This window comes from Bubalus bubalis, chromosome 18 (assembly GCF_019923935.1).
Source record: "Bubalus bubalis isolate 160015118507 breed Murrah chromosome 18, NDDB_SH_1, whole genome shotgun sequence".
NCBI lineage: Eukaryota > Metazoa > Chordata > Mammalia > Artiodactyla > Bovidae > Bubalus > Bubalus bubalis.
Genome location: NC_059174.1, coordinates 8095664 through 8109805, shown reverse-complemented (window position 1 = coordinate 8109805; position 14142 = coordinate 8095664). Strand labels below are relative to the sequence as shown.

At 54.5% G+C, this 14142-nt stretch overlaps 1 protein-coding gene across 1 annotated transcript in view; it reads right to left on the bottom strand.

Moving 5' to 3' along the window:
• The window catches only part of PLCG2 (phospholipase C gamma 2), a 164550-nt gene that overhangs the window by 48116 nt on the left and 102292 nt on the right, over positions 1-14142 (bottom strand). Inside the window, exons 13-22 of the mRNA XM_044931908.2 lie at positions 13287-13372; positions 12059-12179; positions 10980-11148; positions 7780-7884; positions 6340-6429; positions 5576-5751; positions 3974-4174; positions 2976-3095; positions 1674-1854; positions 54-125 (exon numbers count right to left, since the gene is read on the bottom strand). Coding sequence (XP_044787843.1) covers positions 54-125; positions 1674-1854; positions 2976-3095; positions 3974-4174; positions 5576-5751; positions 6340-6429; positions 7780-7884; positions 10980-11148; positions 12059-12179; positions 13287-13372 — 1321 coding nt within the window. The remainder of the gene's footprint in view (positions 1-53; positions 126-1673; positions 1855-2975; positions 3096-3973; positions 4175-5575; positions 5752-6339; positions 6430-7779; positions 7885-10979; positions 11149-12058; positions 12180-13286; positions 13373-14142) is intronic.

Genomic DNA, 14142 nt, shown 5'->3' with positions numbered 1-14142 from the left:
CCATGTCAGTCTAGTGACTAAGTAACAGTGTGAATCAGAAGTTTGCACTGTACCATTGAAGGATTGATTTCACTGGGATCCACATACATCCTGCTGACATCATAGAGGGAGTTTATATCTCTTTCCTGTAAAAGAAGAGAGAAAAATAAATGGAGTCATTCGAGCTCCCGGGACAGCCCTAACTTAGAATGAGGATTCTAGGCATCCTCATGGTTTCCTGCCCTCTAGCAGAAGAGCTGAAGCCTCAGTTTATTCACCTTGTAGGTCGAGCCAGTAAGAGGCTATTAAGAAGTTCCCCAAAACTTGGAAATCTTACCCCAGGATCAGAGAGGACCCAGCGCGGGCCTACCCCATGCCAGGCGCCATCCTCCTTTGTCAACACACAAGCCCTGAGAGGCACGGGTGTCCTGGAGCAAGCTCACCACCCTTCCTGACCCACCTTCAATGCCGGCAGCTTGAAACTGGCCACTGCAGGCGTACTCAGAGCACAGAAAGTGGCAAATGCCACAAAGCAGGGCTTCTCTCCGCAGAGCGGGCGGTAGAGCTTCACCAGCACACACTGGAGACCCCTCCTGCCCTTCCCAGGCCCCCACTGGGCTGCAGCCCCAGCCCACAGTGCAGTCCTGCGCCCGCCTGCCCCCACCACCTTCACAGCTCCCCAGCCACGCCGCCCCCCGGCTGCCTTCCCACCCTCTGCAGGAGGCCCGCTCCCAGCTCTCTGGCCCCCGTCTAATGCAGTGCCCACCCCACAGCGCCCCATCCTGTTCTCGCCTGCCTGGGGGCATCGTATTTACGTGGCTATGTGCCACCCACTCCCCCTTCTAGAACCTGAATGTGCCGAGGGCTGACGGCGCTCCACCGTGCTCTCCCAGCATCTACACGCGGTTCCTGACAGTGCACAATCTCCTTTCAATAACATACTGAATCTATCTGACAGGAACTGGGACATGGTAATCAGATTGGCTCCCTTCACCACTCAGAACCCCACAGCGGGGACTTCCCTGGTGGTCCAGATACCACTTCCACCGCAGGGGCTGCAGGTCTGATCCCTGGTCAGGGAACTAAGATCCTGCGTGCTGCATGGCATGGCACCCCCAAAAAAACAAGAACCCTCCAATGGCTCAGAATAAAAGCCGCTGTGTGTGGCCCCACTCCATGCAGTTCCATTCTTATTTAGCTCTGCCCCAGCCCTGGACCACTCAGGTCCAGCCATACCAGCGTCTCCTCTTTGCCTCCACGCACGCTCTCGCCTCAGGACCTTTGCACTGACTGCTTTCTTCCTCCTCACAGCTGCAGGCTGTCTCCTCCACTTCCCGTAGTGTCTGCCCACGTCTCCTAGTCAGCAAGCCCCCCCGAGCACCCCTGAGAACTGCAGCCCCTTCCCCATCATCTACCCACTTATCCACCCGGCTCAGCGTGTTGTTCTCTGTAGCACTTATCATCCTATCAGCTGACACACGCTCTGATCGTTCTTCATTTCCTGTATCGTCTGTCTCACCCACACTGGGCTGTAAGAGCACAGGGGCAGAGTCTGCGTCCACTCGGCAATTTTGGACCCAGAGCCGTGTGGGACGCATGTACGTGCTCGATAAAGGTCTGCTCAATGAACCAACAGGTGAATGGTAACCTCAGACGTGCTATCCCGCCGTGTCCCGGGCGGGTCAGCCACCCACCATGTTGTAGCGCTCCAGGAGCTCGGGGGTCACGGGGTAGCGCAGTTTCATCTTCCGGTAGAGCGCGTGCTTCTCGTAGTAGCTGACCAGCTCCACAAGGCTCTCGAAGTAGGCGGAGGTGCCCAGCACGAAGTGCCGGCCGTCTCGGTTGATGCGGCAGTGCTTCACCTTGCCCCTGGCCCTGGGGGGAGAGCACACGGGGCTGACATCCCGCAGCCGGGTGACAGCCACACAAGCCCACAGACCACAAACAGCCCAGTCACCCATCCTAGGGCACCAGACAGACAGACGTGGTGGGACCTCCCTGGTGCCCCAGTGGGCAAGCTCCACACTTCCAACGCAAGGGGCACAGGTTTGATCCCTGGTCAGGCAACCAAGATCCCACATGCCATGCAGTAAGGTCAAAAGAGTATTTGCAGGGACTTCCCTGGACTTCAGTGGCTAAGACTCTGCACTCCCAACACAGATACCCTAAGTTCAATCCCTGGTCAGGGAACTAGATCCCACATACTGCAACTAAGACTTGGCAAAGCTAAATAAATGAATAAATACTTTTTAAAGTATTTGAAAAAAAAAATTAATTTAAAACTAAACAAATAAAAATAAATAGGTAAGGCCCTGAAGGCAGCCCAGTGTCCAGAACATCACCTGGGAACTCAGTCTTTGGCACCCAGGACTCCACTACCATCACTAAGAACACACAGGGGAGCCCTGCAGATGGGGAGATGGAGGGGCAGTTTGATGAATGGGGTCTGACCCTCCCTCATACTGCTTTCGGTGGAAACTGGAGGACTCAGGTGTCTTGGGGTAGAGAATCAGGGCCCTGAGACGGCTGGTCGACACGGCCTGCCCACTGGCAGTCAGTGGCAACGGTGGATGGGAGGAGACCGGAGCTGCATCACCACCCATCTGGGTTGCCAGCGCTGCTGGGGTGCAAACTCCAGCTCCACTGCTAACAGGCTGCATGTTTTCAGCAGGTTGTTCCATCACCCTGTGCCTCTGTTTCCTCCTCCAGAAAGTAGGGGTACGGGTCACACTCACCCCATCGAGTTTTGGGAAGATTAAATGGACTCATGTAAAGCACATTACTCTCGGGAATGCAGAGCAGGGCCCGGCATGCTGAAAGCACACGTCAGCGTCTGCCCCTGCTCTCACTGTTACTATTACCGTCCCCATCACAGCTGACACTCTGGACAGAGGACACCAGGCTCAGCGCCCACCTGCAGTTCCCGCTTTCTTCTCCCACATGCCCTGCCCAGGTGCCCCTGCAGAGTGAGAAGTGGCTGCAGCCCAGATACTTACCTGAAGGTGATGGCGTAGGACTCGGTACCTTCCCGCTTCCGGATCAGGAAGGCCCCGTCCCGGGGGATCCGCATCAGCATGTCCTCCGCTTCTCCACGGCTCAGCCCATCGTAGTACCACCTGCAGCACAGGCCCGGGGAAATGGCCAGGGGAGAGGCTGCTAAGACCGGCAGCGGAGGAGGACATGGTGGGTCCCCGGGAGGCCTGAAATACGACCCTGGAACCCACCACGGAAATTACACAGCCGGCCTCCCTACCCGAAATCCCCTCTAGAGACGGCAAATTTGAAAACAATCACCCAGACACAGCTCGGGTGAAGCATTGGTGTAGGGAGTCTGCTTGGAGCACAAGAGAATAAATCAACTTAAATCTTTTACCCCCTCCCAGACCACTGACCCAAGCATCAGAGCATGACACAGCCACTGCGGTGCCTCAGAAAATCAGAGGCAGAAAACACACAGAGCGGGGTTTTAGAGGGGCTGGGAGTTAATTTTAAAGATGCAAAATAGCACATTTTAAGGCCATCCACTTGAATACAGACAAGAAAAGTAAAAATCCCCCAATTGTCACAGCTATATGGCTTCCTCAGAACGGTGCACTTGAGCAGGCTTCTACTTAAAAATTACTCTTTTCTTTTCAGAACTAGTTAACCCTTTGCAAGGCCTAACCGATATTCTCTTTACAATTATTCTTTTTTTTGCTTTCAGACTAACAGGAATGAGCTCTGATGAGTAGAACGGTAACACCAGGTCAGAATTAGTCTCTGAAAAATCAAAGCCTCAGACCTCGGGACTCTGAAGACAAAGCAGAAGAAAGGATGGGAGGGGTGGAGGGAGAGGCGGGAGGAATGGGCAGCAGGTTTCTGGACAGCGGCCGTCCTGGGGAACTCAGAGAGACCCCGCCGGGCGCAGGTGAGGAGCCTCGTGCGAACGCAGGCCCCAGCCCACCCGCAAGGCTGGCATTTCCGACTCGCGCCCCCAGAGCACGGGCACACGTACGGCTTGGACTCGTGCGGGTTGGGGTTGGGCACGGGGTCGGTCAGCCGGAGCTCGAACTCGGCGCAGCGCAGGTGTGTCTCGCGGTAGTGCTGGATGAGGGCGTAGATGCTGGTGAACATGAGGTTGTCGGTCAGGTAGTACTTCATGGCCCCGCCCTCCATGGTGGAGCGGATCCGGCAGTGCTGCACGCGGCCCGACCGCCTGCGGGAGGAGGGACCCCGTCAAAGCCGCCCAGCGGGCTCCTCCTGTGCCCGGGCAGCAGAGCATGCAGGGCGGACCAGAGGTGCCACCGCGGCCCCCAGGGTGGACGCTGTGTGTGGCCGCACAGGCCTCCCTCTGCTCTGTGAACCCACCAGGGCTTCCACACAAGCTACCCCTTGAGCCTGGATTCCAGAACATTCCACCTACTTCCTCTGCCTGCTGTCCCCTTTACCCACATAACTGCCCCTCTGGACCTAGACAGCCTGGGCTCCAATCCTGACTCTGCCACTGATGAGCTAAGTGACCCTGAACAAGTGACTTGTCCCCTCTGAGCCTCCCTAGTGGTCCAACAAGGATAATGGCAGTATCTGCCTCACAGAGGTATCCTGAGGATGAAACAAGATCTCACACACACACACACAATGTGCCTGGAGTGCTGCCCGGTACATGGTAAGCATCTTACCGGTGTTAGCTCTCACTATTATTTGTATGTTGTTAATATTAGAACTTTTATCCTTCGGGTCTCAATTTAAATACCACTTCTTTCAGTGGTATATAAAATCCACTGAATAAACCCCAAAATGAAGCTCTGTGGGGGGTATATCCTGGGCCACAAAGAGAGGAGAGGCTTCTGAAAACCAGGAAGTCTTCCCTGATTCTTCTCCCAACATCACACCAGATCCCGCTCTCACTGAAGTTCATAACGTCCTGCATTTTTTTCATTGCACTTGTCACAACTAGAATTATGTATTATTTGCGTGATTCCTTTTTCACTGTCCATCTCCATTCTCAGACCCTAATTTCCAAGAGGACAGGGACCGTGTCTGCCTGGTCACTGCTAAGTCACTGTGCCTAGCACTGAGCAAGTACCCCCAAAATAAGTATCTTTTAATGAATTAATGTAGATGACCTCACTATAGCCTCACCACAGTTCTGTAAGGTTACTTTACAATATTTGATATTGCACTGAAATATCACTAATGTTGATGACTACGTTTCGGGGGCTTCACTCAACCCAAGTCTTGCCCCCCAAAACTCACTAAATGAAGTCTGGGTTTCTAGCCCACGAGTGCTTGCTAAGCCACTTCAGTCATGTCCGACTCTTTGTGACCCTATGGAGCCCGCCAGGCTCCTCTGTCCATGGAATTTCCCAGGCAAGAGTACTGGAGTGGGTAGCCATTCCCTTCTCCAGGGGATCTTCCTGACCCAGGGATTAAACCCGTGTCTTCTGTGGTTCCAGCACTGCAGGCGGATTCTTGACCATTGAGTCACCAGGGAAGCCTCGGTTTCTAGCTCAGCTCCACCCAAATGCAGCCTAAGCTGGTACCACTTGCCACATGGCCCCTCGATCCCACCAGCTGTGGGGAGAAGGTGGCCATGGCCCAGACAGAGAGGCATTACCAGAAGGACAGGGTGTAGTCGTTGGGGAAGGTCTCACTCTCCCGCACCAAGAAGGTCCCATCCTTGCCCCCTGTCTCGGCGCAGTATTCCTGCAGCAGCTTCTCGGCACTTGTCCTCTTCTCCACCTTCTTGTGGAACCACTTCTCCCCAAAATGCAGCTCTGTTGGGGGTATATCCTGGGCCACAAAGAGAGGAGAGGCTTCTGAAAACCAGGACCAGCATCACCAGACCGGTCCATCTGTGCATGCTGCTTCAGGGGACTGGGTAACACACCAAGGATGGCCTCAGCTTGCCTTCACTCCAAGAGGTCTGGGAAGCCAGCCTCTACTGCCCTCCCCCCGCCAGCCACCTACTCCTGACAGCCCCCATTTGTGGTGGCCTCCTGAGTCACGGCCCAGTACAGCCTCAACTCTATTGTACAGGAAGTCTGAAAGCTACAATACCCTGGGGGCTGCACTCAAGGAACAGCACCAAGGACGGTCAGCAGCCCAGGGGCAGAGGGCAGGAAAGCCAGGAACTAAGTCAGTAAGTGGGGCTGAACAAAGCATCAAATGTTCTCATCCTCCCCAGGTAGCACAGGCCAATCAAGCCTTTCAGAGAGCAGGAAAAACTCTTACGCCTCAATGGCTAAGCACATGGGCCAGCCAACCAATCAGAGAAGAGCCAGGCAAGCCTTGGTACCCAAAGAGGCAGCTCCATGGATGGGCTGAGCATGTCCAGGCCTGAACCGGATGAAAGGAGCAGTATAGGAGGTCTCCACCTACCAGGGGCAGCTCCTCTTCCACAGTCTGTTCAATGTCATCGCTGAAGGACAGCTTGGCATCAGCAACGGCACAATAGTGCCGAGTCCATTTCTACAAAGTAAGATCAGCATTAGGTCTCCCCTCAGAATCTCTGCTCCATCAACTCTGAGGCCCAAGGCTCCTGCCTGGCGTCACCCCGGGGACTTGCCTTTCCCACTTTTGTAGCCATTTATGGTGGTTTCACTGAACTCGAGCCCCTGTGAGATGTTTCCTTTAAAACACCTATTATTCTGGGGTTCTTTTAGCATTTTGAGGACTTCTTTATTCAGTATGTCTACAAGTAGACACAATGCGGTATCATAGTCACTTAATTTGAAGCCTTTTATGAATGATGGGATTGTTTTCTCTGTGCATGTCTTCATGACTGTCTTTTTCTATCTCATCTACCTTTTAAAACTTTCATGATTTCTCAGCCAGTCTGCCTAGAGACCCTTTCTTCAACATTTAAATATGACTTAATTCTTCATTTAACCATTTTTAAGATTTCTAGGCTATAAGAACAGATATATAAAAAATACTCAAATATTTGCAGAAAAACAAATATTACATATATATATATGAAATCTATAATAATCACTTTGCTATACACCTGAACCTAATACAACACTGTATATCAATTACATACTTCAATCAACCATTTGATCAATACCTACTCAAATGGATTGATATGTTAGGTTAAGGGATATGAGAAGTGGCATTAACATTCAAAACGCCTCATTTTTATCAAAAAACAATGTTACTTTGGGAATTCCCAGGCAGTCCAGTGGTTAGAACTCTGTGCTTCCACGCAGGGGACCTGGGTTCAACCCCTGGTGGGGGAACTGAGATTCTGCAAGCCGTGTGGCACAGCCAGTAATAATAATAATAATGTTCCCAGTGGAACTGTCTCAGGTTGGAGGATACTAAGGAGTCAGACAACTAATTGCAGTATTGCATCCCTTGGACCAGAAAAAGGACATCAGCGGACAGACTGGAATAAGGCCCGTAAGTTAGTCTGCAGTAATGTAGCTAGTGCCCCAGTTCCTGGTTATGGCAATCACACTCTGGTTAGAGAGGATGTTGGTATTTGGGGAAACTGGGTGAAGGATGTATGAGGAGTGTGTGTGTGTGTGTGTGTGTGTGTGTATGCGTGTTGGGGAAAGGGGTGTCAGTATGTGTCTTTGTGTCTGTGTGTGTGTGTGTGTGTGTGTGTGTGTCTACATTTCTGCCTGGAAATCTATAGTATGTTACACTGAATATAAAATTATTTCAAAATAAAACATTCATAAGGCCAAAAAAAACACCATTTCCTAAAACTGGCCAGTTCACGTAGAGCGAGCTGAGAGTGAGACAGGACTGGCCTCGCGCGGCGGCGGCGGGCGCTGCGCTCAAGGCCCTGAGCAGGGGCGTGCGAGGCCACACCTGGTCGATGGGGTCCCACATGTGCAGTTCGCCCTGCTGCTTGTGCTCGTCCTTCTTGTCCTCCATGTTGACGTCCACATCGCCGCGGGGGCCCAGCTTCTTATGCTGAGGGAAGAACACACAGAGCCCGTCTCCCTGAGCCCCAAAGTTAGGATGGTGGGGCCGGCAAACCTCCACCCCCGTCAGCGCAGCATCCTCTGCACCGACCCGCCTCAGGGCCTTTGCATGCCGGTTCTCTCTGCCTGGCTTCTCTCTCACCGCCTTCAGCTCTGCACTCGGTGTCACCGCCCCAGAGGCGCTTCCCTTGTCTACGTGACATTAAATTGCCCACAGGCTCCTTTCCCGCCCCTCTCACTCTCAAGCCCCTGGATATAATTAACCCTCATACTCTTTAGCAAACTTTCATACCCTTCAGCCCTGTGTGTAGCTACGTATCTAACTGTCCTCTGTCTTCCCTGCTAGAATATAAGCCCCATGAGGGCAAGGACTTTGCTTTGTTCCCTGTTGAATTTCCTTAGCTAGTTTAGCAGATAGTGATTGCTTGATAAATATTCAGTGAATCAACGACACGCCCACATTCTCCAGCACACAGAGGGAAAGGCAAGGCCACAGTGCATCCGTGGGCACAGGCTATGCAGGGCAGGGGCGGGCACACTGGGGACATAGGCTGAGAAGACCTGGGTGCAAACAGCCCTGCTGCTGCTTCATCAGCTGTGTGACCCAGGGCAGGTGGCCAGGCCGCTCTGAAACCTTCATGTCCATCGGCAAGACTAAGAGGGCAATCACGAAGACCTGGGTGAGTGCTGACCACCCACATCACATGCACAAGCCTTGGGAAGCGGCGGCCTGGTGGAGGGGACTCTGGATGGGGAGTCAGACCCGGGCGTGAATTCCGGGCCCATCGCCTTCCACACTGGGTGGCCTTGGGCGCATGACAATCTGTCTCAGTAACTTCCCCTGTAAAACGGGGCTGACAGAGCCCTGCTGGGTCCTGTAAGGCAGTGGCCAAGCGAGACACATGCCATGGCAGGACGTAAACGCCCCATTTTAACAGCCCTGAGTGACATCTTTGGCAGGAACCGTGTACCCTCCACCGAGTCAACCTCTGCACCTGTGGCCTCCCCTGTTGAGGGGGCTGGGGGCCCAGATGACCCATCCTGTGGGGCTGTCATGAGACTGAGTACCATCTATGAGTGGGAACCAGCCCAGTGTGCAGCACTCACTGACTGGGTCACAGACGCTATTTCCACCCCCTTTCCCTGAAATTGAGAGCGGTGAGCCACGAGGAAGCATGGGTGAGCCCATGACCGCTTGTAAAGGGCTGTGTGCTACTTCACACGGTGAAAAGAGAGCCAAGAAATCCCTGGAGACACGCGGAGAGCTGTCCTAATGGACACAAAGGGAAGTCATGGAGAGAGGCAACGAGGCCCCCTGAAGAATCACCGACCAAACCTGAGAAGCCATGGATGCTCCCCGGTCAAGCCCCCTCTGCCTCTCGTTCTACTGGAATGTTAGAAGGTTCCCTGGACGTCTCAGGGAAATCTACCCCAAAATCTCAGCCAATTCCTCCAAATATGCTCTGACCCAAGGGCACACCAGGGTCCTCCCCTCTGGATGGGCCTCAGCTGAAGCCCCCTCACTGCTCGGTTCTCCTCCGCTTAGAGGTTGGTCTCCCCACCAGACTGTGACCTCCCGACATGTAGGGAATGTCCCCAGTGCGTCTTTGTGGCCCAGTGACAATCTAAGGAACACACCACGTGCACCCCGAACCTGAAGGGCCTTCCCCCTTCTCTGCCTGGCAAACCCCTGTCCATCCTTCCCACGGACCTGCTGGCTGTCACCGAAATCCACGTCGCTTCTTCCACCGATGCTTCCCTGCTGGTGTCAGTGCCCCTGCAGGTGGGGTGGGCACGTGACCAAGTTCTCAGGCCAGGCCAGGAGAGGCAGGGCCTGTCCCACTGACGTCCCGCCTGCCTACCAGGCATCCCTCGCCCTGGACCCCTCGCATTCCCCTTTCTGTGAGCCGGATCTCCATGTGCCTGCGACCCAGCATCGACCACACAAGGACAGTGCCCTAAAGGCAGGCTTGGCCAGTTCTGTGCCATGAACCTCACCTCTGAAGTCTGGGGAAGAGTACAGATCCTTTCCTCAGAACAACATTCATAATGCGCAAAATTGTAAGAGAAACCATGATGCTGAAATACAACTCTTAAGACAGTAAGTAAAAATCCTTGTAACATACTAATAGACATGCCTCTTTATTAACACCTCATATAATATCTAGAGGCAGATCTAATAACCATTATAATTTCAACGTCGTGATGAGCACACATTACTTTGAGATGTTTGCAACAACTGCAAACGTGATGTGAAAATATCCCTGATTTCTGCTGGTGAAAAAGCCCCGCGTGGCTTGTTGCCAATACTGATAACGGGAGGAAAGGCTAAGTTTTGCTTACGTGTTAACAAAGAGGCAACATTTCTGCCCCAAGTTCACATGCCACCATGCCATCCCCTCGAATTCTACCTGTGGGCTCTTGGGGGCTCTGCAGGCCTTCACCTGAAAACCTCTTCCCTGGGAGAGCACAGAACAAGGGGAGAGGGTCCTGGGTCCCTGGACAACCTCATGGAGCAGAGTCCACTCTCCCGCACACAGGGCTTGAACTGCCATGCTTTAAGCCACTGTCCATCTGGTCTCTTGACCCAAATGTCACCCTTTCCATGGTGCTCATGGCTGTCACTCATCCCCCTCGCACAGCACCCAGCTTGCCACCCCCATCACCCCTGGTGCACATAGTCCTTTGGGGGCAGCTGTCCACCTCCAGTCCACCTCCCGAGCTACCCTGGGAGCTCCCGAGGGCAAGGACAGAGCCTAGGTCTCACTGGAACAGCCCCAGCACATCGCGAGGGCCTGATAGAGAGGAACGTGGTAAAGAGCTGCCAAGAAACGAGTGACACTGAGTGAATGTGTCTGGGGCTCTGCTGTGGGGCAGGGTAGTTCCACGCACTCCGCACACACTCTTCGCATTTGTTCTCACAGCACACTGACAGTGTGAGTTCTATCGTGAGCCCCCAGACAGCGAGGACACAGAGGTGCTGGGAGGTTAAGTGACCTTGCCCGGGTCAGCTGCGGAGTCAGCGAGGAGAACGGCGAGCCCGGGACCCCAGCCCCCCGCGCGCGTGACGCCCCGAGCCGCTACCTTGATGATGATCTTCCCGCGCAGCTGGCTGGGCGACGGCAGCTGGTCGGCACTGGCCTCCTTGGGTTTGGTCAGCAGCAGGTCTCCAAGCACCTCCTTGAACACCCTGGCCATGTGGCGCTGCTGCTCCACACAGCAGTGCTCCTCGATGGACAGGATCACGGGGAAGCTGTGGGCGGGCAGGCGGCAGGGGTCAGCGAGGCGGCAAGGTGTCAGTGTGTGTGTGTGTGTTGGGGAAAGGGGTGTCAGCGTGTATGTGTGGAGAGTATGTGTCTGGGTGTGTGTGGGGTGGGGGTGTGTCTGTGTCTGCTGGAGGGGTATCTGTGGTGGGGTATCTACTCAGGGTGTGTCTATGTGTGCTGCGGGTGTCTGATGTGGGGGGGTGTATCTGTGAGAATCTATGTGTAGTGTGTGTGTATAAGTGTGTGCACTGGGGGGAAGGGAGTGTCTGTGTGTATCTGTTGGGAGACAGTATCTGTTCCTGTGTGTGTCTATGTGGGGTGCATCTGGGGTGGTGGAGAATGTGTGTGTGTGTGAGTGTGTGTGTGTGTCTGGTGTGGTGGGGAGTATGCATGCGTGTATGTGTGTCTGTGGTGGGGTATACCTGGTGTGGTGAGGAGTGTGTGTGTGTATGTGTCTGGGGGGTGGGGAGTATGACTGTGTGTGTGCATATGTGTCTGAGGTGAGGTGTGTCTGGTGTGATGGGAAGTGTGTGTGTGTGTCTGGGGGGTGGGGAGTATGCATGTGTTTATGTGTGTATGTATGCAGTGGGGTGTGTCTGGGGTGGTGGGGAGTGTGTGTGTGTGTGTGTGTGTGTGTGTGTCTATATGGGGTGTGTCAGGGGTGGGGAGTGTGTTTGTGTGTCTATGTGGGGTATCTGGGGGGTAGAGAGTATTGTGTATATGTGTGCTTCTATGTGGGGTCTGACTGGGAGGTGCAGAATGTGTGTGTGTGTGTGAGTGTGTGTGTGTGTGTCTATGTGGGGTGTGCAGGGGGGTGGGGAGTATGTCTGTGTGTCTGTCCACCCAACCCCAGTGGCCTCCCCTTGAAGGTGAACCACCAGGAAATCAGCTGCCGACCTGGAGGTGACAAAGGCATGGTCTTTGATGGCCTGCACAACGTCGTCGAACTTGATCTTGGTGGTCCGCGTCCAGCCGTGGTAGATGATGGGCTTGCCATCGGGCCCATCCCAGCAGTCCACTGCAGGCAGAACCGGGAGTCCTGAGCTCCCGCCCATCTCCCTCAACCCCCAGTCCACAGCTGTGCCAGCCGTGCCAGCCGTGCCCCGCCCCCGCCCCAGCGCCGGCTCCATCACCTGGACACCGGGGCCAGATCGGGGCCACCAGCCTGAGGACACGCCTCACCTGCGTGCACATGTCACCTGCGTCATTACAGAAAGACTGGGTGGCCTAATTAAAGGTCCCTTTGTAATGCCACACATCCGTCCAAAAGACACTAGTTCAAATTTTTTTAACAGAGATTCATCGTGCGTTTTATCTTGATTTGACTTGTCTAAACCCTGGCTTGCTTTCTCTGCTACAGGGAACATTACAGGGCAGTGAGAGATTTATTTTTCGAGATTCATGGTGAAATGTTCAGACAGAACTAGGTTACGTAGAAGGTGAACAGCCTCTGTATTTTTAACCCGCAAAGGAGACAGGAGCTGACAGTTTCAAACTAAATTTTTTTCACATTTGCTTTTTCCCTAACAGGGAAAAAGGCATAAATTAGGCAGCACTCTGTAGGAGGAATTGCCATTAAGGTTTGATACTGTGATGAATGTTTCTGATTAAACTGGAGCCGACATCGGTGCTCTGGGCCTTTCCTCAGCCTGGCACAGCCATGAGCCTCTGGCACTGAGTCAGCCTGGGGGGTCAGGAGGAAGCACCCACTCCCAGCCACGTCCGGGGGCCTGGAGTCGTCTATGTGGGGCAGCTGCGGGCACGCAGGCACAGGCGCTTAGGGACCCCTGCTGAACCGCGCAGGGCGCCCTCCTGCCTCTCACAACAGCCCCGAGGGATGGCAGGACAGGAAGGCCATCTTTGCGACGGGCCTCCCAGCTCCTCCGCTGTATCTGGACACCTTCCGGACAAGAAGACCACTGCCCAAGGTGCTGTGGCTCCGACCTGGCCAGGCCCAACGTCCCTCCTTCCGTGGGGGACCCCGTCTTCGGGGGAAAGCCCCCCGGCTGCTGGGGGCCGCCTCGCTCACCCCAGATGCTGAGGGTGCCTGGCTCCGCCCCCAGGCTGCCCCGCCCATCCCCACCATCGGGCCCCCACGTGAAGCGTCCGGCGGGCGGGTACTCACGCTCGATGCAGCGGCAGCCCATCCGCAGGCAGCGGATGTAGGCCTCCGTGGACGACTCGCTCCGCAGCTGGTCCCCCGTGAGGTACCTGCAGGAGAAGAGGCCCTGTAAGGGCAGGCCTGCACCTCGGGGCACCCCTGGGGAACTTCTCAGCCTGAGCCCCCAATGCCCTGAGTTCTTCCTGTCTCAAAAGATCCCCCCCCACCACACCCCCCAGTTAGGATCTGGGCCAGACACAGGCAATCGTGTGGCAGACACAGTCAGGAGCCTCAGACTCAGGCTATGGTCTTGGGAGGTGAAGGGGAACCATGCTGGAAACCAAGGGTTGGGTGGAGAACATGTGTCCTTATGAGGAAAACGTGGTCGAAGGGAGTCAGGAGCGAGACTGACGGACAATGATAAAACCCACGACCCCCGATGGCTGCCCCCCAGGCTACACAAGGCAGAGGTGGGCCATCATTCACATCAGGGCCCCAGGCCGGGCTCAGGATAAATGGAACTTGCTACCCCGTGAACTATGTCCACCAAAACTGATGCAGAAAGACCAATTTTTACCATTCTCCTCCTTACCACCCATGTCCCCCACTTTAAGAGTCTGTGTTGCTCAGCTATCTTCTGGGTTTGGCAGGATTGGCCATTCTAAAACACGTACTCAAATCAAAGGTAGGAACGAGAACTATGAAGTCCCTTTGCCCCTGAATAGGAAGGTGTCTTCCAAAATGCCTGGAGACAAACCTAAGGGCCTTCTCTCCAACTCCTGTCTGGACCGACACTCGGGAAAGTACCAGTCAACAGCCCAGGACCAAAGGCCTCCACCCTCTCACCTTGTACAGCAGACAGAGGATGAGAGCCTGAGTG